Here is a 26,213-nt window from a genome sequence, read left to right as displayed (position 1 = left end):
AGTTTTAATCATTTTAATATTTTCTTTGATCCAAAGGTCAATTTTATTTTTTTAACTTGTATACAATTAATACAATCAACAGTTTTGTTATCTATGATTAGTAATAATAGCAAATATCCTATAAACACACATTTTTAGGATTTAAATTACTTTATTTTGCTACTAGATATTATTAAATTCAAAAAATGAAAAATAAAATTTAAAATATCTATTTTACAATAATGGGAATAAAAGAATATAATAATGATATCTCTAGTCCATCAGTATGATGGCGTGAATGGAGGACAAGATCTTAAAAATATAAGGAGGTCAAAAAGCAATGATCGATAGAAAATGATAGAAGACTTGGAAATTATGGACGACTTGGAAAACTTTCATTCATACCATGGACTATAAGAGAAAAAGAAAGAAAAAATTGTAAAATGTTCATATCTTTATATGTACAGTTTTTAAAAACTTGTTTTTTTTTTATTTAAATATGGTCAAACAAGTCTATATTTTCTTTTTATTTTTATAAATTAGTGAAAACAACTTATACTTGTTCTTTAAAAATTATTCTTTATTTCACTTTGTTTTTAAAAATTGTTTTCAGATAACAACAGCCAAATGATGTTAAATTTTTTTAAAAACAAGCCAAACAAGCTTTACATATTCAACTTTTTTTTTTTTTTTTTTTATAGACAATCAAATCAGATAAAAAAAAATTATAAGGATTTTGATTAGGATTTTGGAAATTTTCAAAGTACAGGAGAGAAGAAACATAAATAAATAAATAAATAAATAAAAAGTTGATAACAATAAATAAGTTTTTAATTAGTAGTTTCTTTTCACATGCTTCTTAACATTTATTTCTCTTTCATCTTATCTCTGACAAAAATTGAAAATTTTGAAAATATATGAATTTTTAAATAATTTGAATTAAAAAATTATTTTTATTTGTGCCAAAACAAAGAACTCAAGTTGAATTTATTTTTGTTTTATTTTTAATTATTTTAATACTTTCTTTATCCAAAAGTCGGTTTTATTTTTCAACTTTTACACAATTAATTTATATAATATTTAGTAATACTAGTGAAAATATTAATCAAACCACGTATACACATGAGTAGAAAATAAAGAAAAAAATAAAATTTTTAACATGATTCGATGATTAATGGGATTCTTACATCCACAAAATACATTACACGCTGTTGGAAAAAAACCTTTTAATTACAACCACACGCTCTAAAAAACAAAACCTTAAATATAAAAGGGTTAAATATATAATAAGGGTAAACTCGATATTCTGAGCAAAGTGTAATAATATTGATTTAAGTTTCACAATCCAACAAAAAATTCTATTAAAAAAAAACTTAGAAGTGAAATTACTTTATTTCACCATTAGTTATTATTAAATTCAAAAGAAATGAAAAAAAGAGAAAAATAACCTATTTTTGACATGAATGTCTTTTATCATTTCAAGTATTTATATATAATTTTAAAAGAATGAATTATTTTTACAAGAAAAAAGTAAATGCATTTTTGTTAATATAAGGCCAAAAAAGATAAAGGGTTAAATTACCAAATTGAGGTTTTCAATTACCTTTTTAATCAAATAACCTAAGCCAATATATAGTTTTATTTGATCCAACGCACCTACGTAGCACTTTTTTGTACTCCTTAGTGGATTTTTGAAAGCCCTTATCAATATTTTATGGCAAAATCTCTAATCTTTATTAAAATTGACTATACTTTCAAGACAAATCTTTAAAAGTATGAGAGATGGAGGCTAAAACTTTTGATGAATTACTATAGTTTTTGCTTTTAATGAAAGATTATTTTCTCTTAGGGTTCATCAAAGCCCACAACTTTTCAATAAAATGTGTAAAACCCTAATATTCGTTATGGAGAGATTTCTAATTTGAAAACATTCTAAAAATTCTAAAAAGTAAACACAATTTTTAAACTTATCAAAATAATTTTTAGAATAAAAAACATATTAAACATAAAGTAAACTCCATCTTAATTTCTTTTGTTAAAATATACTCTAGGAATAACCGTGTTGTAAACTCCTAGATAGTGATGTAAAACTAACATAAAAAGAAGTGGAGAAGACCATAATAAAGCTAATATGAAAAGAATCTTGTGATGTAAATTTTCTCTTTTTTGTTAATTATTTCAAACACTCAATATAATTTAGGAAGAATCGTGTTGTAAACTCCTAGATAGTGATGTAAAGCTAACATGAAAATAAGTGGAGAAGACCATAATAAAGTTAATATGAAAAGAATCTTGTGATGTAAATTTTCTCCTTTTTTGTTAATTATTTCAAACACTCAATATAATTTCAAAGGATGATTTATGATTTTTTTTTTTTTGTTAAAATATACTTTAAAAAGCACCGTGTTGTAAACTCCTAGAGAGTGATGCAAAGCTAATATGAAAAGAAGTGGAGAAGACCATAATAAAGCTAATATGAAAAGAATCTTGTGATGTAAATTTTCCCTTTTTTGTTAATTATTCCAAACACTCAATATAATTTCAGAGGATGATTTATGATTTTTTTTTTGGTTAAAATATAATTGAGGAAGAACATGTTGTAAACTCCTAGATAGTGATGTAAAGCTAACATGAAAAGAAGTGGAGAAGACCATAATAAAGTTAATATGAAAAAAATCTTGTGATGTAAATTTCCCCTTTTTTGTTAATTATTTCTAACACTCAATATAATTTCAGTTTTTTTTTTTTTTGTTAAAATATACTTTAAAAAGCACCGTGTTGTAAACTCCTAGAGAGTGATGCAAATCTAATATGAAAAGAAGTGGAGAAGACCATAATAAAGCTAATATGAAAAGAATCTTGTGATGTAAATTTTCTCTTTTTTGTTAATTATTTCAAAGACTCAATAGATGATTTTGGAGGATGATTTATGAATTTAAAAAAAAATGTTAAAAAATGCTTTAAGAATAACCATGTTGCAAACTCCTAAATAGTACCGTCATTCTATTGACTCATAGAAGTCAAAGTCAAGAGATGTGTCTCATGACCCTCATCAAATCATTTATTTTGAACTATATTTTACTTAGTCAATTTCAAAACAAATTAGTATCATTTTAATCTATTAATGATCTAGAAATGTTGAAGAAAAAATGGTGTATGTACCAAGTGTAAAACAAGTGATAGTTTCATTTTAAAATTTATATAGTTTTCATTGTATGACACGTAATCTAGAAGAATGAGAACAAAATGAAGAAAGTAAAAGAGAAATTAAAGGAAAATTAGCCGGTCTTAAAAACAAAAGATGAAAATAAAAGGAAGATATTTGGAAGGAAATGAAGGGATGATCCCTTTGTCAAAATTTGACCCGTAACAAAAATTTGGTTTATGAATGGAAACTTTGTTAATTAGAGAAAGCTACAAACAAATTTTTCATTTATTAGCGTCACTTGATTAATGAAAATCTAACTTTATTAGAATTATGATTCATTTCTTCTTTTGATATTCTAATTTATTTATATTCCTATTCTTATTTATTAGAAATATCAAAGCATCTTAAGATTTGTTAAAGTGATTTCATGAAGATTAAGAAAAGTCATCAAACTCAACTTAAATTCATATTTAGTAGCTAATAATTTGTATCCTATTTTATGAAAAATAAAGAGTATAAGAAAAAAAATTCTTGAAAGATAATAAAAGAAAATTTTCCTCATTTCTTTTTATCATTTTCTTTTATTGCTCACCAACGCTATGTCAATATATCTTGATATTTTCGTTCTTGATTAAGATTGAATATCCTTTTTGAAACTTAAAATAATTCATATGTTATCTTTTTATGTTCTTTGTTTATGTATAGTCATCATTTATGAAATTTTTGTATACAATTAGGTTATGTTTGTTAGGTAGGATTAACATGTGAGATATGAAATTTAAAATTTGTTTTATGAAAAAAATTATTAAAATTTAAACCAAAAGACCAACGTTATCATTTTGGTTTTTCCGTAAGGAGAAAGTTCAACAAGAAAAGTCTTCTTTGTTCCCCTATTTGAGTTGGAAATTTCCATAGTGAAGAAGAGTGGGCTAAAGTTACAGTGAATCATTTGCATATAAATAAGAGAATACTCAGACACCATTTCTCTCATCTTACCTCCCTCCTCCCTCTCTTAATTCCTAATTCCTTTTGGGAAGAATGATGTCTAAACTCCCCCTCTATTTTATTTTCTTCATCTCATGCTCTCAGCTCTTTTTCTCTTCTTTCTCTTTCTCTAATTCCACCAAACTATGCCCTCATCACCAAACCCTTGCTCTACTCCAACTTAAGAAATCCTTTTCCGTTATTGACAATTCCAGTTTTTGGGGATGCGATTACTATGGTGTCATGGCTTATCCCAAAACAGAGTCTTGGAAGAAGGGTAGTGATTGCTGCTCATGGGATGGAGTGACATGTGATAAGGTGACAGGCCATGTAATTGGGCTGGACCTTAGTTGTAGCTGGCTCTATGGCACCATCCATTCCAATAGTACCCTCTTCCTCTTTCCTCACCTGCGAAGGCTCAACCTTGCTTTTAATGACTTCAATGGATCCTCTATTTCGGCTGGGTTTGGCCGGTTCTCAACCTTGACGCATCTCAACCTCTCCTCCTCTGAATTTTCTGGAAAAATTGCACCAGAAATCTCCCACCTCTCCACCTTGGTCTCACTTGATTTGTCTAGGAATTATGGAGCAAAATTTGCCTCGCATGGCTTCAATTCTCTGGTTCAAAATTTAACCAAGTTGCAGAAGCTTCACCTTGGAGGTATTTCCATCTCTTCAGTTTTTCCTGATTCCTTGCTAAATCAGTCTTCTTTAATATCATTAGATCTCTCTTTGTGTGGATTACATGGGAGATTCCCTGACCATGGCATTCATCTTCCAAAACTCGAGCTTCTCAACTTATGGGGAAATGGTGATCTAAGTGGAAACTTCCCACGATTCAGTGAGAACAATTCCCTTATGGAGTTGGATTTATCAAACACAAATTTCAGTGGAGAGCTTCCAGCTTCAATGGGAAATCTAAAGTTTTTACAGACTTTGGATCTCCACAATTGCAAATTGTCAAGGTCCATCCCTACTTCAATTGGCAATCTAAAGTCTTTACAGACTTTGGATCTCACCTTTTGCGAGTTCTCAGGGTCCATCCCTGCTTCATTAGAGAACCTTACACAAATCACTTCTTTGTACCTCAATGGGAATCATTTTAGTGGTAATATTCCAAATGTTTTTAATAACCTTAGAAATTTAATTTCATTAGTCCTTTCTAGTAACAATTTCAGTGGTCAGCTTCCACCATCAATTGGAAATCTAACCAACCTTAAGTACTTAGACATCTCTAATAATCAGCTAGAAGGTGTCATTTTTTCTCATGTAAATGGGTTTTCAAGTCTATCATTTGTCAATTTAGGGTATAACTTGTTCAACGGGACAATACCATCTTGGTTGTACACTCTACCATCATTAGTTTCTTTAAGTCTTAGTCATAATAAACTTACTGGTCATATTGGTGAAATCCAAATTGCTTCATTGGAGGCAATTAATTTAAGTATGAATCAGTTATATGGGTCAATTCCAAGTTCAATATTTAAGCTTATAAACCTTAGATCTCTTTATCTTTCTTCAAATAACTTGAGTGGCATTTTAGAGACAAGCACATTTGTAAAACTTAGAAATCTTGCTTGGCTTGATCTTTCAAACAACATGCTCTCCTTGACCACCTCTAGTAGTTCCAACTCCATTTTACCCAACATTGTGGGTCTAGACCTTTCAAACAATAAGATAAGTGGAAAATGGACATGGAATATGGGAAAAGATACACTGAAATCCTTGAATCTCTCCTATAACTTGATAAGTGGGTTTGAGCTGCTTCCATGGAAAAAAATACAAATTCTGGATCTTCGTTCCAACTTGCTGCAAGGACCACTTCCAACTCCCCCATATTCTACATTTTTCTTTGCAATCTCCAATAACAAATTGAGTGGAGAAATCTCACCATCGATTTGCAAAGTGCATTCCATCGGAGTTCTTGATTTATCTAATAACAATTTGAGTGGCAGACTTCCACATTGTTTGGGGAATTTTAGCAAAGATCTTTCTGTTTTGAATTTACAAGGGAATCGATTTCATGGCACTATTCCTCAAACATTTTTGAAGGGCAATGTTATCAGGAATCTTGACTTCAATGGTAATCAATTGGAAGGCCTAGTACCCAGATCTTTGATCATTTGTAGAGAACTTGAAGTTCTAGACCTTGGAAATAACAAGATAAATGATACATTTCCCCATTGGTTGGAAACTCTTCCAAAGTTGCAAGTTCTTGTTTTGCGCTCTAATAGTTTCCATGGTCATATAGGGTTTTCCAAAATCAAATCCCCATTCATGAGCCTAAGAATCATTGATCTTGCTCGCAATGATTTCGAGGGTGACTTGCCTGAAATGTATTTGAGAAGTTTGAAAGCAATAATGAATGTAGATGAAGGCAAGATGACAAGAAAATATATGGGGGACCATTATTATCAAGATTCCATAATGGTGACAATCAAGGGGTTGGAGATTGAACTTGTGAAAATCTTGAATACTTTCACAACAATTGATTTATCAAGCAATAAATTCCAAGGAGAGATTCCAGAGTCTATTGGAAATCTTAATTCACTTCGAGAGCTCAATTTGTCTCACAACAACCTTGTTGGACATATCCCATCATCTTTTGGGAATTTGAAGTTGCTTGAATCATTGGACCTCTCTTCAAACAAGCTCATTGGGAGAATTCCTCAAGAATTGACAAGTTTAACATTTCTTGAAGTTTTGAATCTTTCCCAAAACCATCTCACTGGATTTATACCTCGAGGAAATCAGTTTGAGACATTTGGAAATGATTCATACAACGGGAACTCAGGGCTATGTGGATTTCCATTGTCGAAGAAATGTACAACTGATGAAACACTAGAACCTTCAAAAGAAGCGGATGCAGAGTTTGAAAGTGGATTTGATTGGAAAATCACATTGATGGGATATGGATGTGGATTGGTAATCGGGTTGTCTCTTGGGTGTTTCATTTTCTTAACTGGGAAACCTGAATGGTTTGTCCGTATTATTGAAGAGAATTTGCACAATAAGAGTAGAAGGTCTAAAAGGAGCACTCGTAGGCGAAGAGCAAGAAGAAACTAAGTCATTCCAGTTGCATTGTATTATCATTTGCTATGTAATATAAGTTGTTTTTTACATTATCGTGTTAACAAATAATCTACATTGTGATTATATAAGTGTAATCTTATTTATAAATTTGAAATAGTGAGCACTTTTTTTGTTTCTTAATAGCACAATAGTCATTAGGGCCTCTTGTGGATATATTATTTATAAATAATAATAATATTATAAATTAATTATTTTTATATCCTATTTATAAATAATAATATTTATATTTTTATTCTCAAGTTAGAATTCTTGTAAGTGCATATATTCAAACCATATAAAAATAAATATTATTTTATATTAATTAGATCTTAATAAAAGAATACTATCTTTAAATTAATTTAATTATTTATTTTCAAAAATAAAAACGAATTTACACTTATATTCTTTGGTTTTTTATGATAAAAAATAACAATTTTAATTTTTATAGTTTATTTTATACCTTTCTAACTCATTTCACTTTGACATTACTTCTTAAACCAATTAAAAATATTATTTTAAGAATGTGAAATAAGCAAGAAACATATTAAATAAGTTATAAAAATTAACATTTTTATTACTTTTCATAAAAAAAAAAACCAAAGAATATAAGTGTAAATTAATTTTTATTTTTAACAATAATTAATCAAATTAACTTAGAGATGGTTTATTTTATATTAAATTAGATATTAATTAAAGAATTTTATCTTTGAATTAATTTAATTATTTATTTTTAAAAAATAAAAACCAATTTACATTTATATTCATTAGTTCTTCTTACAACAAATAATTAACATTTAACTTTAAAGTTTATTTAATACATTTCTAACTCATGTCACTTTGACATTACTTGATAAACCGACTAAAAATATTAAATTCAAGATAGAGACCAAAATAAATTTTTAATCAATATCCAATTTAATATAAAACAATACTTATTTTTATATGGCATGAATATGCACATTAACATAATTTAAACTTCTATGAATGTTACTATTTTTAAATAATATATAAAAATAATTCATTTATAATATTAATTATTTATAAATAATATATCCACAATAATTAATAATTATTGTTATATATTCTATTATTACACAAAATATACTAATTTTGTAATACCTATATTTTAAATAATTTCATTATTATGAAATATATTATTACTTAAAAATAATAATAAAATATAAACCGTCATCCTCTTTATCTAGGTTTATACCAATCTAGGAATTTAATTCTTAATTGAAGCTACTAATCTTAAGATCAAAATTCTAATTCTTAAATACCTGCTAATCCTTCATAAATAATTCTTAAATACCTATTATCATCTTTGAGTATTTTTATTAATTTATTAATTTATAATTTAGTAATTTATCATCTTTGATCCTTCACTATTTTTATTTTATTTATAATATAATAGATTTGAGACCGGGTGATTTCATAATGTTGCAATGTTCCAAGAAATTGGGAGGGTTTAATTAGAAGGAGAGTTGGGATTATTGGATCAGATCGACATGGAGAAGACTTCGAAATAGTTGAAGGTTGGAAATTGGGAGGGTTTAATTGAAGAAGACCCTAAAAACCCAAGGTTTGAAGAACAATCGGGATTTTAAAAGGAGATATTAGAAATTGAAAGTAAAATATGATTATTTACTAAAACTTGATGATGTTTATATAAGGTATATCCAAATAAATATTTTAAATAATGCTAATAAATTATTTATAAGATAATTATAATAAGTAATAAAAATAAATAAATAAAAACGATACAAAATCTATATCCTAATATACTTAACGAAAAAAATTCCATTCGGTATATAAAAATTATTATACTTTTCTCTACTTTTTCCTTTTCCCATTTATTATTATTTAAAAAATAATTATTATTATATATAACCCACCAAATAATAATAGTAATAATAATATATATAATTATTAATTTACACATTATTGTTTCATTAATTATGATTATTTTGCAAATATAAAAAATATTATATGTATAACTTATCCACTAATTATACTAATAATATATAATATAATAATTTGTAAAATTATTATTTAATTTCTATAATTAAAAAAAGAAAGTTATCATTTTTATTATTATTATACAGACTCCATGAATTGTTTTACTTCAAAATATAATAAAAATATTATAGTAAAAAATTAGTATCAATTATTTTTAAAGTTGATCGAAATTAATTAGTATTGTAATGCATCGTACTTTTAATTCACTTGTTATTATATGGTAAGTTCAATATGTAATTGTTATAATTATATGCTACAACACAATCTTAGAAGTGTTGTTTTATCCTTCTATATTAGTTTTTATATTAATACAACATGCTAATGAATTAACATTATATAATGGGTGTATTTTTATTGATAATGATTTTTATAATGAAACTCATAAACCTTATTAAAAAAATTACTTATAATGTATTAGTTTTTTTTTTCTTTTTCTCAATATTAATTTTGTACTAAAATCCTTAATAAAAAATTGTTAAGACTTAGAATGAGAATCCTTTGTCTTGTTGGACATTTTCTAAGAGAATTTGTTTTCAACACATGTTATTTAGAATAAATTTGAAGTGTTTGCATATATTTTTTCATAGAGTATTTGAAGACAAAATTGAAAAGATAAAGAATATTTTAAAGAATTTTACATTACACATATGTGCATAGACAGAGTTTTACCTAATACTTTTAAATTTTTGCATAAAGAAGGTTTTTTTGGAAGAACACTATAGATTGATTTTGAATAATGTAATGACCAACTAAAGTTTTACCCGATCAATCCGAGTTTAACCCAACCAATTAGAATTTAACCCCAGTATAGAAAAATGAGGTTGGGTTGAGTTGGGTTTGGGTTGAATACCTTGATTTAGAGGTTGGGTTAAATTGAACTTGAGTTGAGTATTTGTTTATTTGAGTTGAGCTCCGATTAGCTATCAACCCAATCAACTCACCTAAGTTAAAACCCTAAATTTTTTATAAAAAATACCTAAATTTATAAATGATTTTCATTATGACCATATTTGATTCCCTAAAAGTACTAAGAAAAGAAAAAAATAATAATCAAGAAAATAATTTTCTCATATAATTTTACTATAAAAAAAATCAAAGAAACTCAAATATAATTAAAATTGGTAAGAAACTTCTATACTTTTAAATTATCTAATCTTTATATAGAAAAATTAAATAAGTAAAATGAGTTTGAAATAAAATATGAAAAAATTTATTTTTTGTTTTCTTTTACCTATTCTTTCCTTCTATTTTTTTTTTGTCACATTTTCCCTCAAACTCTCGAGAAACCAAACATTGTCTATATTTTATTTATCTTTCATATTTTTTATCATAAATAAAACAAAATTACTATTTTTCCATCTCCTAACACTTTCTGTCATCTAAATCAAGCTAGTAGTTTTTCTTTCCTGATATGACATGTTGTCTAATCAAATGAACTATTAATGACAATGTCTCTCTTCTAAACATTATCTCCCAAGATGAAAATTCAGAGAGTATGTAGTTTTAACCAAGGAAGAAAATGTCGCGAAGGGTATTGACACAATATTTCATGGAGAAATATCGATCCGCTGATATTTCGGGATAAATCTAGAGAAATCGACGATTTTTTCCAATATATCGCATGGTCAACACAAGCCAGCGGAAGTCAAATGCACTACAGTGAAATCAATGTGCTACAGTGTCGGTGCGCCTCCCATTTTGCTTCCGAGGGGATTTGAACCCCAAACCAAAAGGTTTGGGGTTATCCAAAAGGTTTGAGGTTCACCCATTTGCCATCTGGGCTAACTTGCCATTTGATATATAATGTGCACTAAATTTATATATACTTAAATTCATTATATAAAGAAAATATTTAAAGAATATTTTAAAGAGCAAATTAATTATAATTATTTTATAATTAAATGCAAAATCTTTTAATTAATTACCAAAAATATAAAAATTATATAATTTTCTTCATAATGTTTTTAATATCATTAATAATTAATTAAATATTAAAAAATTATATATATAATAATTTATTTTATATTGTTTAATACAATTGAATTAAATGGATCATATTTTAATATTAATATATATTTTAAAATTAGACATATTATAATCAAATATCATAATATTAGGTGTAATTTAATAATAAATGTACACTTATAAAATTTATAGTTTTATAGATGCATATGATATTATTATCAAATATGATAAATCATGTTATACATATATCAAAATTTTCAATAAAATAACTTTAAAATGTCTATTATACTTCTAATTATATTATTATGAGGCTTTGTTTACATTTTCATGAGTTTTTAACAATTTTAAACTTATCGATATTTTTTTTCAAAATATCCGCCGATATACCTCCGATATATCCGATATATCTGATATATTCGTAAAATCGAAGTATCGATATATTTGTGATTACCGATATTTTCATTCTTGGTTTTAACATACTACTACTCATAATATACAAGGGGTAGCCATATATGTATATTTGTTCAACCTTGCTTCCATGGATATTATCAAATTAAAGAAGAATTGACAATTTTCTCATTGAAATATGAGACTAGAAGCTAAAAGTAAAATGTTCATACCTTACTACACCTTCAATGATTGACTAGTGAGCTTGGCTGCAATCATGGAGAAAGACTTTTTAACTTTTCTTAAAGAATCATCTTTCTCTGACATCCATGGCTCTTAACTTCTCTCTCTCCAACTTCAGCAATTATGATTGAATTGATCTTATCAAAGGAAATTTTGAACAATATCATTTGAAATAAGTTGGTTGACTTTTAAAGCGGTATATAAAAATAATTTTTTAATTTTAATTTTTAAAATTTTTCTTTATTTTTTCTTTTCTTCTATTTTCATCTTTATTTTCTTTCCCTATTTATTTTCTTTATATTTTCCGAGAACCAAATATTACCATAATTTTCAAGTTATGAAAATAAATAATTTATTCATAATGTCAAGTTATAATAATATGATTTTTCCATAACAACAAATTAGGATTTTTGTTATTTTATTTTATTTTTATATTTAATAGATTTCTGCATAACACCAAACTATCATTTTTTATTTTCCATATTCAAGAAATTATTCTATACATATTACAATATTCAAGAGATTTTTCTATGACTTCAAGTTATGCATTTTTTTTTCATATCCAAAACTAACCAAAAAGATTAAACTTACAAATTACTAACTATGCTCTAATACCAAATATTAGAAATTTTCTTTTGGTATCTAACATCAAACATTAAAATAACATTTAAAATATAATGAAAAAAAATGTAGTTTGATCCATAATGTTTAACTTTAATATGGTTTTAAATTTCTTATTAACATCCTTGATTGTTTGTGCACTCCTTAGTAATAAGTATGCAAAATGCTTTCAAATAAATGTAAGTATGAAAAATGTTTCTCAAAAAATGTAAATGAATCTAATTTAATTCTTCAAAACAAATAAATAGGAAACAAAAAACCAAAGTTTTTAAGAAAAGAACTCAAACTATTTCTAGTTCTAAGGGTAAATATCATAGAGCTCAAACTATTAGTTTGTACCAAAATAATGTACAAATATATTTATTCAAGAAGAGATCATATAATCCCACTTAAGTACAATGGACTATCAACTTGGAAAAAAACCACTTTAAAAATATTTAGAACAAAATACACTATTTTCTTAATCTTTGTCCTCTCACATTTAAAATCCAATACTTTGTCTTTCTAAACTTATTAAAGATCAAAACTTTACCCTTAATTATAAACTCTTCGTAAAACCATAAAAGATATTATTATTTTTTGTATTTTGGTTCAAACACTAGTTTGGACTTAGTTAGAACCAACTTTGAATCAATAACTTATTGATAGAATTTTCCAAACTCTTTCAAAATATGACAATTGTTAGTTTTGAATTTTTTTTTATCTTAAAGATGTTCACTTGATCATTCATTATTTTTGTATATTAATATGAAGTGTAACAATTTAAATTCAGATAATTTGTGTTTTTCTTTACATTTCAATTTTGTTTCTTCATTTAACAAATTGTTCATCGACTTTTTAACTAATTTGGGAACAAAGTGTTGTTCATTAAAAAGTTTGGGAATAACGTATTAAGTTTTGAATAATATAGAGGTAAAGTGTAAACCATGTTAAAGGTAGAGGGCTAAAATGTATTTAACCTCAAAATTCGTGCTTATATCACTTAATTAAAAAAATTATAGCTAAAGGTCAAAGTGTATTTAATCTCAAAATTCATATTTATATTATTTAATTGAAAAAAATCGTAGGCCAAAGAGACCTCATAAAAATATATCTTATAAAATGATTTTCCAAATAAATATTTTATATGAAATCTTATTTAAAAATTTTGAATTATTTAATTTTTAATTAAAAAACAACAAAACATCTTTCAATAAAATCAACAATTTCATTGGTATGTTTTAATTTGTTTTCAAATAAATGGAGAAAGATAGATAAATATAGGCTGATTAATAAAAATTTGAATAATTTTAACCAACTTGAATGAATATAATATAATTTAAGTGAGTTAATTCTGATATAAATATATTTTTTTCATAAATTTTAAATCATTTTTATAAATATAATGTGTTTGAAGTCCTAAAATATAATATATTTTCAAATAAGTTAGCTTAATGAAATGAAATAAAATTTCAATTTTCATGTTGGCATTCAACTTTTCATTTTTGATTAATTTGAGTAATTTTGTCTTTAAAAAGTTTTAAACTCATGTTATATGTTATAAAATATATACTTTCAAAACTACCAGCCAAAGTAATCCAATTGATCAAGACAAATATTAGGAAATGTGGTCCCAATAAGTGACACATGATCATGGATTTGAATCCTATCACTAATGATCCCCTAAATTTACCAAATGTCGGTTGTTGCAGGGCAATCACCACCCCAAGGTTTGGGCCCCCATGGAGAGTCCTACGGGTTTGACCATGAAAGGTTCTTCAATAATCAATAGTTCAATGGCATTTATTTTTTTACTTTTTTTTTGGTATTTCACTGATTACTAATCCAGCATATGTATAGTAGGCCTCCTTCACCACTCCAATAGTGGCTCGGCTTGGTCTTGCTCCCTTCACCTACCTATCGTATCAACTCAACTTCGCCCTAGAAGCTACTGTTTCCACCTCTCCAGGCTTCACTATCGCTCATGACTAGTATATGGATCTCTCTAAGTAGTGGTTGGCCTTCAAGAAGCTTCGCTAGAAGCGACTAGTCACTTCCCGAATGCCTCTTGACTTTAGTATGGTCTAGTCTTTCCAATGCTTCTTCCCTTGCCGTAGATTTATAACATGTTTCTCTTATTTGAGATTTAGAGTGAGAAAGTTGTTGGACATTTTTCAACTTAATTTTTTTTTTATTAAAAACAACTTTGTGATATTTTTTCGGAATAAATATTAAGTGTTTTTAGAAGTTGTTTTTATAAAGTATTCTAAAAAACAATTAAAACTATGAAAATACTTTAAAGTTTTAAATTATACAAGAGTGCATCGCTTCTCTATGAAGAGGTTAATATTTTTTTTTTAATGTTCAAGTTCCCAAACAAAATTTTGTTCAAAATATAGATATCATGAACATTAAATCCAAGTAGTTTTTTTTTTATTCTTTTATAATTATTTAATTTGCTAAATTAAAGAAAGTCTATTTGGGCAGAGGCAGATAAGATGTCCACTCATTTATCGAGTACAAATTACATAAAGTTTTAGGCAAACATTTATCTAACTTTTAGAAGGAAAAGAAAAGAAAAATAAGATGAAATTAAGCTCATTTAACTTTTTTTCATAAATTTCTTTGAATACATTTCTTTTCATTCCTTTTTATATAAAGAATATGGAATTTGAAAATATGTGAATTTTTAAATGATTTTCATTATGTCTTATTTTTCTTAACTTGAGAACCCATACTAATTTTTTCTTTTCATGATACTTTTAGTTTTTAAGAGTTAAACACCAAACTCCTAATTTTTATTGATAAAAGCGTATGAAAAAATTTAGGGTGTCAGGTGAAGGTACAAAGAATGGGATCAAGGTACAAAAAATGAGATTAAAGTATAGATCAATAAGACCAATGTACAAAACGATGGAAATAAAGCAATAGGACATAAATGCACACTTAAGATGACCCAATTAGTCACAGGTTTTGATGAATACCCTTTTTGATACTGTAGCTGGACCCTTTCTTTTTTCATGTTGTGCTGTCCATTCAAATGAACAATTATTGAGAGTTGAGTCTTAGACAAAAGTTATTCCAAGCATTATCTCCCAGGATGAAAATCCAGACAGTATGCAGTTTTAACATATATACTACTAATATACAGGTAGCCATATAAATTAAAAGAAAATTTGACAATTTTTTCATCGGAACATGAGACTAGAAGCTATAAGTAAAAGGTCCATACCTTACTGAACCTCCAGTGATTGAATGGCGAGCTTGGCTACAACCATGGAAATGGACTTTCTAACGAGTTGTAAAGAATCATCTATCCTTTCTAGTGTTTCTCTGACATCCATGGCTCTTAACTTCTCTCTCTGCAACTCCAGCAATTCTGATTGAGTTGATCCTTTCAAAGTAAATTTTGAGCACTATATCAGGCATGAATTTTGACAGTAGTGAACTATTGAAGCCTAATAACAACAATCTTGCAAGTGTGAAATGCTTATCCTTTCATTTTTTTTATACTGATTTCTTTATTGGACGTGACAGAAATGCAAGGAATATAATGAGAAAACTGAGCTTCAATACACTAAGATCAGAATGGAATTTCTGAGGTTGCTGGTGCCTGTGATTCTCACTGATAACCACAGCCAATCCACAACAGGACATTGCTATTATCCCATTAGAACATCGACAATTTAATACTTTCACGCCATGCCAAATGCACAAAAACATGTGTGTTGGACATGAATGAAACCAGCATTGCAGCCTTGCAGGGCCATGCTGATGTGAGGTTGTTCCTAGAAGATATTTGGCATCAAAGACATTTGCCAGACAGTGTTCTTGTCCCTAGAAAACCAATATTCTGTTCCTAGAAGATCCCTTAATTCTCATGCTAGGAAAAAAGACACTTTGATACCAGAATGAAGCCATACTTAGTAACTAGTAATTTCAGTGGAAGTAGCAGAAAAAGTTGTCTACCAAATGTGTCATACATGTGGAGTGAAGCAAATCTGCAGCACACACATATATATAGATACGTAGGCTTTGGGGTGTGAACTTCAGAGAGTTTTTAAATGTGGGTTAGCTAAAGCTCCTTATTTTTCATAGTCAAAAGGAAAATTAAATCAGTTTGCCTGCAAATTTCCAACCTGCCCCACTTCAGCAAGTTTTAAACCCACAGTTCAATGCTAGGTGGGTCAGTTTTGCAAGCAATTTGGAAATTATTCAGTATGGTTTTTCTTCAGTTCTCTTCTCTATTGCAGTTTAACACTGCTGGTTAGGAGCCATTGCTATTGCTTTTTCCTCTTTTCCTCTGTCTTTTCTGAAATCCGATCCTGCTCATGACTAATTTTGACTACCAGAATGCTAAAAGGGGAGTTATTCTTTCTATTGGTCATAAGGCTTGGTGGCCTTTGTGCAGTCTTAATTAATTGGAACTGTCCTCTTTTATTGTGAGTTTGTGGCTTGTGGTTGAGTGGAGTTCTCTTGGCTCCAATACCATAAACAAAGATAGAGGAAAAAGAAAATAAGCAACAAACTAAAATGAATGTGGAGCTAGGAATACACTCAATCAGAGGAAGTTTCTCTCTTTAACCTCGTTTTTGTCAAAATTTGTTTCCTTTAAAGAAACAGGAAACAATAGAAGCAAACTGACACAGGTTTGCAGTGACAGAAGCAAACAGAGGAAGTTTCTCTCTTTAGCCCCCAACTTTCTTTAATCTTGCAACTTACTATCTTCTAAGTTTCTCTTGTAGTTAAAGAGTGAGGCTTCCACAGACTGTTTGTATCTATGGCTCCAGCGTCTCTTTAATCATGTAACATTTTTTTTTTTCGTCTAGTTTTCTTGTACTTATTTTAACTGGTCTCTTCTTACCATCTCAATGCAGTTCAAGGAAGTTTCTGTCCACAAGAAAACAAGCTTTGAGTGGTCTTATGAGCAGTCACAAGGCGACCCACTTGTTATGGAGGCTTATTAACTTCATACCAGAAGGCTAGCAAGAAAGTTGCTACATTCCATCTTTTGGATACCCAATTAAACAAATTTGAAGATTCTGCAGTTCAGCCTGCACAAATAGAACCTAACTACAGTACGGATTTGACTCAGTCACCTCTTGCAACACAATTCAGATTCTAATTCAACTCTACGATACAGATATTGAGACAAGGAGAAACTACATTTGCAGTCCAATTTTACACAATGATGCAATAGAAAAAAAAAAAAAAAAAACTGTATAAGAGGTTCACTAGAAACGCCAAATTCTGTATGGTAAGTTGGTCACAGTAAATCTAAGTAACCTAGCACATCTGGAAAGGCAAAGATAGGAGAACTATTGAGGGGATTGAGCCTGACAGTCCAAAGTTCAAAGAAGGGTTTTTTAGGCATGCAAATTTTGGTTCGGGGTTGTTTGATAGGCATGATGCATTCTCTTATGGATTCATCAATAGTTTAGGTTGTTCCCCATATAAGAATAAGTCTTGTATTTTCTTTCTTTTTCTATTCCATATTTTTGGCATCATAAAAATTCTACTCTCCTTATGCAAAAGGGTCCATCCCCTTGCTTTCTAACTTGGTTTCAGTAAAGTGCACCAGACACATAATTTGGTTTGAATTGAAGGCAGAAAAAGGATGAAAAAGCTTTAGTCAAGGCAGTGAGAAGCAATATCATTTTTAAGGATCTAACAAAGATATGGCTTGACATAGAACTCAGGTGAATTTCTATAGCAATAGAAAAGAGGAAAGGATCACAGACACATTTACCTGTTACAGGTTGAAGTGCTGCAAAGGATATTCGTTCAGCCAATGATGGAACAAAAGCTTCATCACAATCCACAGAAGGCTCCTTTTCTGCCCACATTAAGGACTTGGCAATACATGTTTGCAACAATTCCTCCTTAGGAGCCTGTTGACACAAGATAAATCAATAAAAATTTACAAGTGAATAATTAACCATCCAGATATTATACTAGTCGTAAACTACTAATTTCACTGAAAAGTTAAACTGTTAGCTAATAGCTGAACAATATATCATGTCAACCATTGACACAACATAAATGAGCAAAAGTAGTCAATAAATTCTATCAAGCGAAATTACACAAATTGACAAAGCATAAATGAGCTTTGCCAACAATCTATATCAAGTTGACTAACACGTAACCTAATAGCCTTATATAAGGTCTCAATCTCCTCGTTCACATATGGATTTAATAAATAGGAAAATAAACAAACATTGAGGCTCAAACTCATTGCCTCCCAAAAAGGAAGGCTCTAAATACCATGTTAAATTATTCATATTTAACTAAAAATCTAAAGTTATTAGGTGATAGGCATGCCAATCTGATTAGTGTTTGCATTAAGATCCATAAAACAAATAAAAGGATGGTCCATAGAGCAATAAAATCAAGGACTTAAAAAAAAAAAACTCATTTTCCACCATGAAAAGCATCTCATGGACCACAACTAAAACACAATAACCATATGCAATATGCTTGAAAAGGGAATATAAATGGTAAAGTTTTACACCATTCAGCTTTATAATCTGGAGGATCTCTCTCTGGGATGGAGAGGATAGCCTAACATGGAAAGATTGAAGTCTTGGATAGTGTTCGAGTCTAGCTATGGCAAAGTTTTGGGTAGCGATTGAATCGAAGACGTTTGAAGTGTCTATAGAGGAAATCAAAGGGAAACTAAAAGGTATCATTGTGGAAAGGAGTAGAGGCTTTTCCTCTTGGATCAGGTTTGGGGTATCAAGTTTGAGAAAGCTACTGGAATGTTTTGAAGAATGTTGCAGGGAGGAAAAGAAAGGAAGATTGGTTAAAGTCTGGGAAGAAGAGGGAAGAAAGTTCCGGTTGGAGAGGCGTGTAAACGGGGCAGGAAGATACGTCTTATGCTCTGTTGTGGATGTAGAGGCTAAAAGATTCTGTTTAGTTTTTCCTGAAGGGAAGGGCGTGATAGGAGGATGGGCCATTCTAGAAGAGAAGCTAAGGGCGTTGGGGATAGTTACTAAAAAGGAAGACAAAGGTGTAGAAGCAACCCAAATCAATTCAAAAAAGAAGGATGCAACATTAGATGATGAGGAAGAAAGGTGCATTGGTAAGAAGAAGCAGGGGGAGAAAAAGAGCTTCCTAGATGTGGCTAAAGGACCGGCTGGAAGGGTAGGCGAAGAGCTTTGGCTTCAGGCTGGAGGAAGGGGATTGAGGAGAAGGGAGGAAGGTTTGGGGCGCTGCCTAGTTGGTAGGTGGGAAGGGGCAGTGATGGAGATGGAGTTAGATTCGTTTAAAAACTGGGGAAACGCAGCTGGAACCTTAGGGAAGGAATTAAGGTGATGAAGATGGGAGAACCTTTCTTCTTGTTGGAATTTGAAGATGAAGGGGAAACAGTGAGGGTATTAAACAGGGGGACGCGTAGATTTAAGGATAGGCTGCTGCATTTAGAGAGATGGAATGAGGAGGTTGGGTGTTTGCAGGTTGGAAGCCAAACAAAAGAAGTTTGGGTAAGGGTGGTGGGGCTTCCGCTTCACTGTTGGAGTGAAGAAATGTTTAAAAGTATTGGTGATTGCTGTGGAGGTTTGGTGGAGGTGGATGAAGATACAAAGAATCTTTCTCAACTTCAATGGGCCAGGATTTTGGTAAAGAATGGCGGAAATTTTTTTCCAGGAACTTTGAATTTAGTAGTGAAGTCCTTCTGCTATGCAGTCCGCCTGTGGTGGGAGGTGCAGCCAAGAGTTTCAGCAGTGGAGCCGATGATGAACCTGAGATGGAGAGAGGGGGAAAGGATGAGGGAAAAAGGGGATGAGGGATCACGCGTCGGGAACAGTGGTGGGAAGGAAAAGGAAGGATGGCGTGCAGCTGAAGCTGATGGATTAGGTGCAGTCAGAAAAAGAACGGGAAAAGAAAAGTGTGATGGTGACAAGATGGGAGTTTCAGTTGACGGTTTGGCAGGTTATAGCAAGGAGGAAGGAGAGGTGGGCTCAAGTGAAATAGACTGTGTGGGTGGGCTTGATAGCTGCAAGATTGGGTGCGAAGTGACTCAGCCCAGAAATAGCCAAAGCCTGGAGCATGTGAGTCCTGAGGCTTGGGTAGAAAAACAAAAGGTTATAAATGGGTCAAGGGCTCGTTGGGAAAGGGGCCAGTCAAGTAGAGGTGGGAAGTGGGCCGCTCATGAAGGCCCTTTAAGTGTTCAAAGAAATTTTTTGGGTTAGATGGACAATAGGGGTGAGAAGCGGGCTTCAAGGGTGGATACCTCTTTCTCGCAACGGGATGGGCTGGGTCATTTGGACAATAGGTCCAAAGCGGTAGAGAAAGATGGGCAACCCAGCTTAACGGTGAAATACACCTCAATGGAGCAGGCTGCTGATGTTGGCCCATCTTCTTTTCAAAAGGATGGGCTGGGCCGGCTGGACTACAGACCCAAAGAGGCAGGAGGAGAGGGGCAGCCCAGCCTAGCATTAGTTTGGGCCCCGCTTGCTTATAAGTCTCCCTGGCATGAGCCTGGCGTAAATGCTAGGGCTTCGTCTTGCCTTGTGCCTGCTAAGGAATTTTTCGCCAAAGACAGTCTAGTAGGAGGGATGGGGCCATCAGCGGCGAGAAGGATATCAGAGCGCTGCTCAATAACGGACGAGTGCTTTTTGGAGGAAGCTTCTAGGTATTCCCTCTTAAAGCCTTCGACTGTGTGCGTGTGGGGGGGTCGGGCCTCTTCTTCTTCTTCTTCTCCTTTCTTTGGGATGGGGGGTTCTTTGCTTGAGATGGAGGAGAGATGTGGCCATGAGGTCATTCTGAAGGAAACCGAAGAGGGGTTAAGTATCAACCCTCTAAGCATGCGTCTGGCAGAAGAGAGAATGGGAGAGAAGAGTACGAGCGGGTTATTCCCGCTAAAAGAAGGAAGGAAGGAATGGGGCGAGGAAGAGGATAAGGATATGGAATCGTGGAATTACAGCTGTTTGGCAAAGTTTTTCCATTGTTTGGGAATGCCAACAGAGGGCTGTGAGAGGGATATTCTGAAACTTCTCTATAAAATGAGGGACAGAAGAGATAGAAGTGAGAATCTAAGCGGAAAAAAGAGGAAAGGACATAGAACCTCAAGATTTGATCGCGAGTTGAAGAAACTAAATTGGTCGGTGAATTATAGCGGGTCAGGAGGGGACAGGGGGCATCAAGAGGGTGTTAGATGAGGATTCGTATTGTGTCATGGAATGTAAGGGGGGCAAATGACAGAGAGAAGAGGAAATTGATTAAAGATGTGATTAAAACCCAGAAAGCAGATTTAGTGTGTCTCCAGGAAACAAAATTGCAGGAGATGACGAGTGCAATTGTGAGGAGTTTAGGGGTAGGAAGATGTCTAGAATGGGGGGCTTTGAATTCAAGGGGTGCGGCGGGGGGGTGGTGGTGTTCGGGGACAATAGGGTGTTGCAGTTAGAGGAAATGGAGGTGGGCAATTACTCAGTTTCTTGCCGGTTCAAGAATGTTGAGGATGGTTTTTGTTGGGCGTTTTCAGGAGTTTATGGGCCCTCTGTGAAGGTGGAGAAAGAGGAGTTTTTGAGCGAATTGGGAGCCATCAAAGGGCTGTGGAACAAACCGTGGTGTGTTGCTGGCGACTTCAACATGATAAGATTCCCTTCTGAGCGGAGCCGAGGAGGTCGCCTGTCCCCATCAATGCGGAGATTCACAGAAGTGATAGAGGAGTTAGAGCTAAGGGATTTGCCCCTTCAGGGGGGGATGTTCACGTGGAGTGGAGGTTTTAATAATCTCTTAAAATCGAGAATTGACCGTTTCTTATATCTGAAGACTGGGAAGCTCATTTCCGGGAGTGTATTCAAGGTGTTTTGGCTAGACCAGTATTAGATCATTCTCCAATTATTCTTAATGGAGGGGAGATGAGGAGAGGGCCCACACCTTTCAGATTCGAGAACATGTGGCTGAAGGAGGAAGGCTTCAAAGAGGAGCTGAGGAAATGGTGGGAGGGGATCCAGGTTAGTGGGACAGCCAGTTACATTTTGAGCGAGAAATTAAAGGCTTTAAAACCGACTCTGAAAAAATGGAACACAGAGGTTTTCGGACAGATTAAGGTTAAGAAGCAAGAGGTGTGGAATTCATTGGATTTCTGGGACAAGGAAGAGAGGGTTCGCGAATTGTCCTTGGAAGAGGAAGAAGCTAGGAAGGAGGCAAGAGAGATGTATAAGAAGTGGGTCCTTTTAGAAGAAACGTCATGGAGGCAGAAGTCCAGGGAAATTTGGCTGAAAGAGGGGGATAGAAATACAAGGTTTTTTCATCATATGGCTAATGCTCATAGAAGAAGAAATCAGATGAATAGAGTCAAAGTGAACGGGAGATGGTACAATGAGGAGAGGGAGATCAAAGAGGTGGTTTGCAGGGTGTACCAGGGACTGCTGGCAGATCCGAGGGGGTGGAAGCCCAGGATAGATGCTTTGATGTTTGAAAGGTTGGAAGAGAGGGATGTGGAGGGGCTGGAGAAGCTTTTCACGGAGGAGGAGGTTTTTAGGGCTTTGTTAGGCTGTTGTGGCGAGAAAGCGCCAGGCCCTGATGGCTTTTCAATGGCTTTTTGGCAATTTTCGTGGGATTTTGTTAAAGAAGAGGTCATGAACTTCTTTAGGCAATTCCATGAGACCGGGAGCTTTGTAAGAAGTTTGAATGCAACTTTCCTAGTGTTGATTCCTAAGAAAGGGGGAACAGAGGACTTGAAGGATTTTAGGCCAATTAGCTTGGTGAGGGTTGTATAACTGGCTAGCTAAGGTGTTGGCTAATAGAATGAAGGGTGTCTTAGCCAAGGTCATCTCATCGTTTCAAAACGCTTTCGTGGAGGGACGGCAGATTATGGATGCAGTGTTGGTCGCTAATGAGGCAATTGGCTCCATTGTGAAAAGCAACAGAGGGGCGATTCTCTATAAATTAGACATTGAGAAAGCCTATGATCACGTGGATTGAGATTTTCTTTTAGCAGTAATGGAGAAGATGGGGTTTGGGGAAAGATGGTGCAGGTGGATAACGTGGTGTCTATCCACTGTTAGGTACTCAGTTATGGTGAATGGAAGCCCTACGGGTTTTTTCCAAAGCTCAAGGGGGTTAAGGCAAGGAGACCCCCTGTCGCCGTACCTTTTTGCAGTGGTGATGGAGGCTTTTAGTGTTTTGATAAAGAAGGTAGTGGCTGGGGGGTTTTTGGCGCCTTGTATGATTCGGGGAAGAAGAAGTGAAGGGGTCCAGATGTCACATTTGTTGTTTGCTGATGATACGCTGATATTTTGTGAAGCAAAGGAGGATCAGTTATTGTATATGGGCTGGTTGTTAATGTGGTTTGAGGCAATTTCAGGGTTAAGAGTAAATCTGGAGAAAAGTGAGCTGATCCCGGTTGGTAGAGTCGAGAATGTGGATGAGTTGGCTGATGAGTTTGGTTACAGGGTGGGAAAACTGCCTTCCACTTATTTAGGAATGCCGTTAGGTGCCCCGTTCAAAAGCGTTGCAGCGTGGGATGGAATAGAAGAAAGATTCAGAAAGAAATTGGCTATGTGGAAACGTCAGTACATTTCAAAAGGGGGGAGGATTACTCTAGTGCGTAGTACATTGTCAAATTTACCGATTTATTTTATGTCGATTTTCCAGATGCCTAGAGCGGTTAGAATCAGATTGGAGAAGATTCAAAAGGACTTTTTGTGGGGTGGAGGGGCTCTTGTGCAAAAACCACATTTAGTAAATTGGTCAATTGTATGTTTAGACAAAAGAAGCGGAGGGTTGGGGGTTAAGAGTCTCAGGGCCTTCAATAGGGCTCTCCTTGGCAAATGGGTGTGGCGTTTTGAAAATGAAAGAAAGGTTCTTTGGAACCAAGTGATCAGAGGGAAATATGGGGAGGAAAGAGGAGGGTGGAGATCTTGTGAGTCTAGGGAGACCTACGGTTTTGGGTTGTGGAAGGCAATAAGTAAAATGGGGCATCAAGTGAACTCTTTTGTTGGTTTTGTGGTGATGGTGAGAAAGTGAAGTTTTGGAAAGATAAATGGTGTGAAACCATCCCTTTGAGCGAGGCTTTTCCTTCTTTATTTGCTTTAGCTTCAAACAAAGAGGCTTAGGTAAATGAAGTGTGGACAACCGAGGGGGAATGGGGGGGAAGTTGGAACCCTTGTTTCAATAGACCTTTCAATGATTGGGAGTTGGAAGAAGTGGAAAGGCTATTTTGTTGCTTGGAGGGGAAGAAGGTTAGGGGGGATGAGGAGGATAAGGTGAAGTGGATGACATCAAAGAATGGGGATTTTTCGGTGAAATCTTTGTATAGGACCATGCAGCCGGGGTCTCTTGCCTTTTTCCCTTCAAAAATTATATGGAACTCTTGTGTGCAGCCCAAATTGAGCTTTTTTGCGTGGGAGGCTTCTTAGGGGAGAGTCCTAACCTTGGATCGCTTGCAAAAGAGAGGTTGGGTTATGACAAATAGATGTTTTCTTTGCCATAAGAGTGAGGAGACAATTGACCACCTTCTTATCCATTGTGAAAAAACGAGGGAAGTATGGATGGTGTTCCTTTCCTTGTTTGGTGTTTCGTGGGTTTTCCCCCGGTCGGTCAAGGAAACCCTTTTAGGGTGGAGGGGGTCTTTTGTGGGAAAGAAAAGGAAGGTGGCGTGGCAATTGGGACCGTTATGCTTGTTTTGGGTTATTTGGAAGGCTAGAAATTCAATTGCATTTGAGGATTGTGGGTTGTCCATTCAAAGGCTGAAAGCATCTTTTGTGTATTTTTTGTGGTCGGAATCCAAATTGTGGATAAAAGATGGTCCTTCGACCCTAATAGATTTTATAGACTGGGTGTGTATGCGTTAAGGGAGGGGTTTTTTTGTTTTGCCTGGTCCTTTGAGGTTTGGGCCCTTTTGTAAGAGGGTAAGTCCCTTTATACTGTAATCTGGTGGGTCGCTTCTTTAGCGTCTCTTTGCAATACAATCTTATACTTATTGATAAAAAAAAAATGTATTTGCTTAATAATTGAAGACTTTGGTTGGATAAATTGGAACATGTTTTTCAAATCGATACTAGGCTAACCTAGAAAGATCTAGATGGTGATTATTGGGACGTGTCTCAATTTCCTATTTAGTAGACATAATCCTTTTGGTAAAACAATATTATTTAGAATATTTCATATATTGATATTTCTTCATAAAATTAGATTTTAGCTAAAAAGAGAAAAGTATTAGAAATATTTTTATAAATATTTTGTATCATGAAGGGAAAAAGTTATGAGATTGAGATGGACTTATGAAAACTACACAGGAAATACAAATATAAGGAGCATTGTTAAAGGCTTAACATTTAGATACTAGAAGTGGGAAACATTCGATATTTTCAGACTCAATATTTGTATCCATTTCTTCCTTTTTCTCTATAACTTCCCAATGGTATATGATTGATTTGATTTTCTCTTATCTATTAATGTAGGCATGGTTGACTAAACTTTATTAAACCTTATGTACCTTCATGTGTGAATTTATTTTTATCTTTATATTGTTGCACCAACAAGTGGTGTAAAAGCTTTCACTGGAACAACAATAATCCTGCTCAATGAGATACTCATGGATATGAGAATGTATGATTCAGTGGAATCTTGGTTATAAGCCACTGGGTTCTAGATCTTTATGCATCATTGCAGTTTGTAAATTTAATCCTTTAAAATATACGAGGTGGACTCTATCTATGAGTTGACAAAGATCATGGATCAATAGTTGACACTTTTGATTTGGAATCCAACAGATAACAATGAATAATGTTAAAACTTGTAACTGAACTTTCCATATTGCAATTCTTACAACTAGGCATGGTCCCTTAGTTTTCCTAAAATGGTCTCC

The 26,213-nt window shown here is 32.6% G+C and overlaps 2 protein-coding genes across 8 annotated transcripts in view; one reads left to right on the top strand and one right to left on the bottom strand.

The window, feature by feature from the left end:
• The first annotated feature begins 4,128 nt into the window (after positions 1–4,128).
• On the top strand, positions 4,129–7,297 carry LOC100854974 (receptor-like protein 9DC3). The gene is made up of 2 exons (XM_019216284.2): positions 4,129–4,772; positions 6,363–7,297. Exons 1-2 carry the CDS (start codon positions 4,166–4,168, stop codon positions 7,175–7,177), a joined length of 1,422 nt encoding a protein of 473 aa, XP_019071829.1. The 5' UTR covers positions 4,129–4,165; the 3' UTR covers positions 7,178–7,297.
• A 4,564-nt stretch (positions 7,298–11,861) lies between these two features.
• Positions 11,862–26,213, bottom strand: part of LOC100244294 (uncharacterized) — a 63,389-nt gene continuing 49,037 nt past the window's right edge. The window contains exons 7-9 of one of the 7 annotated variants that reach the window (XM_010667109.2): positions 18,147–18,288; positions 15,630–15,791; positions 11,862–11,934 (exon numbers count right to left, since the gene is read on the bottom strand). In XM_010667109.2, coding sequence (XP_010665411.1) covers positions 15,631–15,791; positions 18,147–18,288 — 303 coding nt within the window. In that variant the 3' untranslated portion in view covers positions 11,862–11,934; position 15,630. The other 6 variants (XM_010667110.2, XM_002264689.5, XM_059734635.1 and 3 more) reach the window with 6 other exon arrangements.

Source organism: Vitis vinifera, chromosome 18 (assembly GCF_030704535.1).
Source record: "Vitis vinifera cultivar Pinot Noir 40024 chromosome 18, ASM3070453v1".
Classification (NCBI taxonomy): Eukaryota; Viridiplantae; Streptophyta; class Magnoliopsida; order Vitales; family Vitaceae; genus Vitis; species Vitis vinifera.
This window is presented reverse-complemented; position numbering and strand designations above follow the sequence as displayed.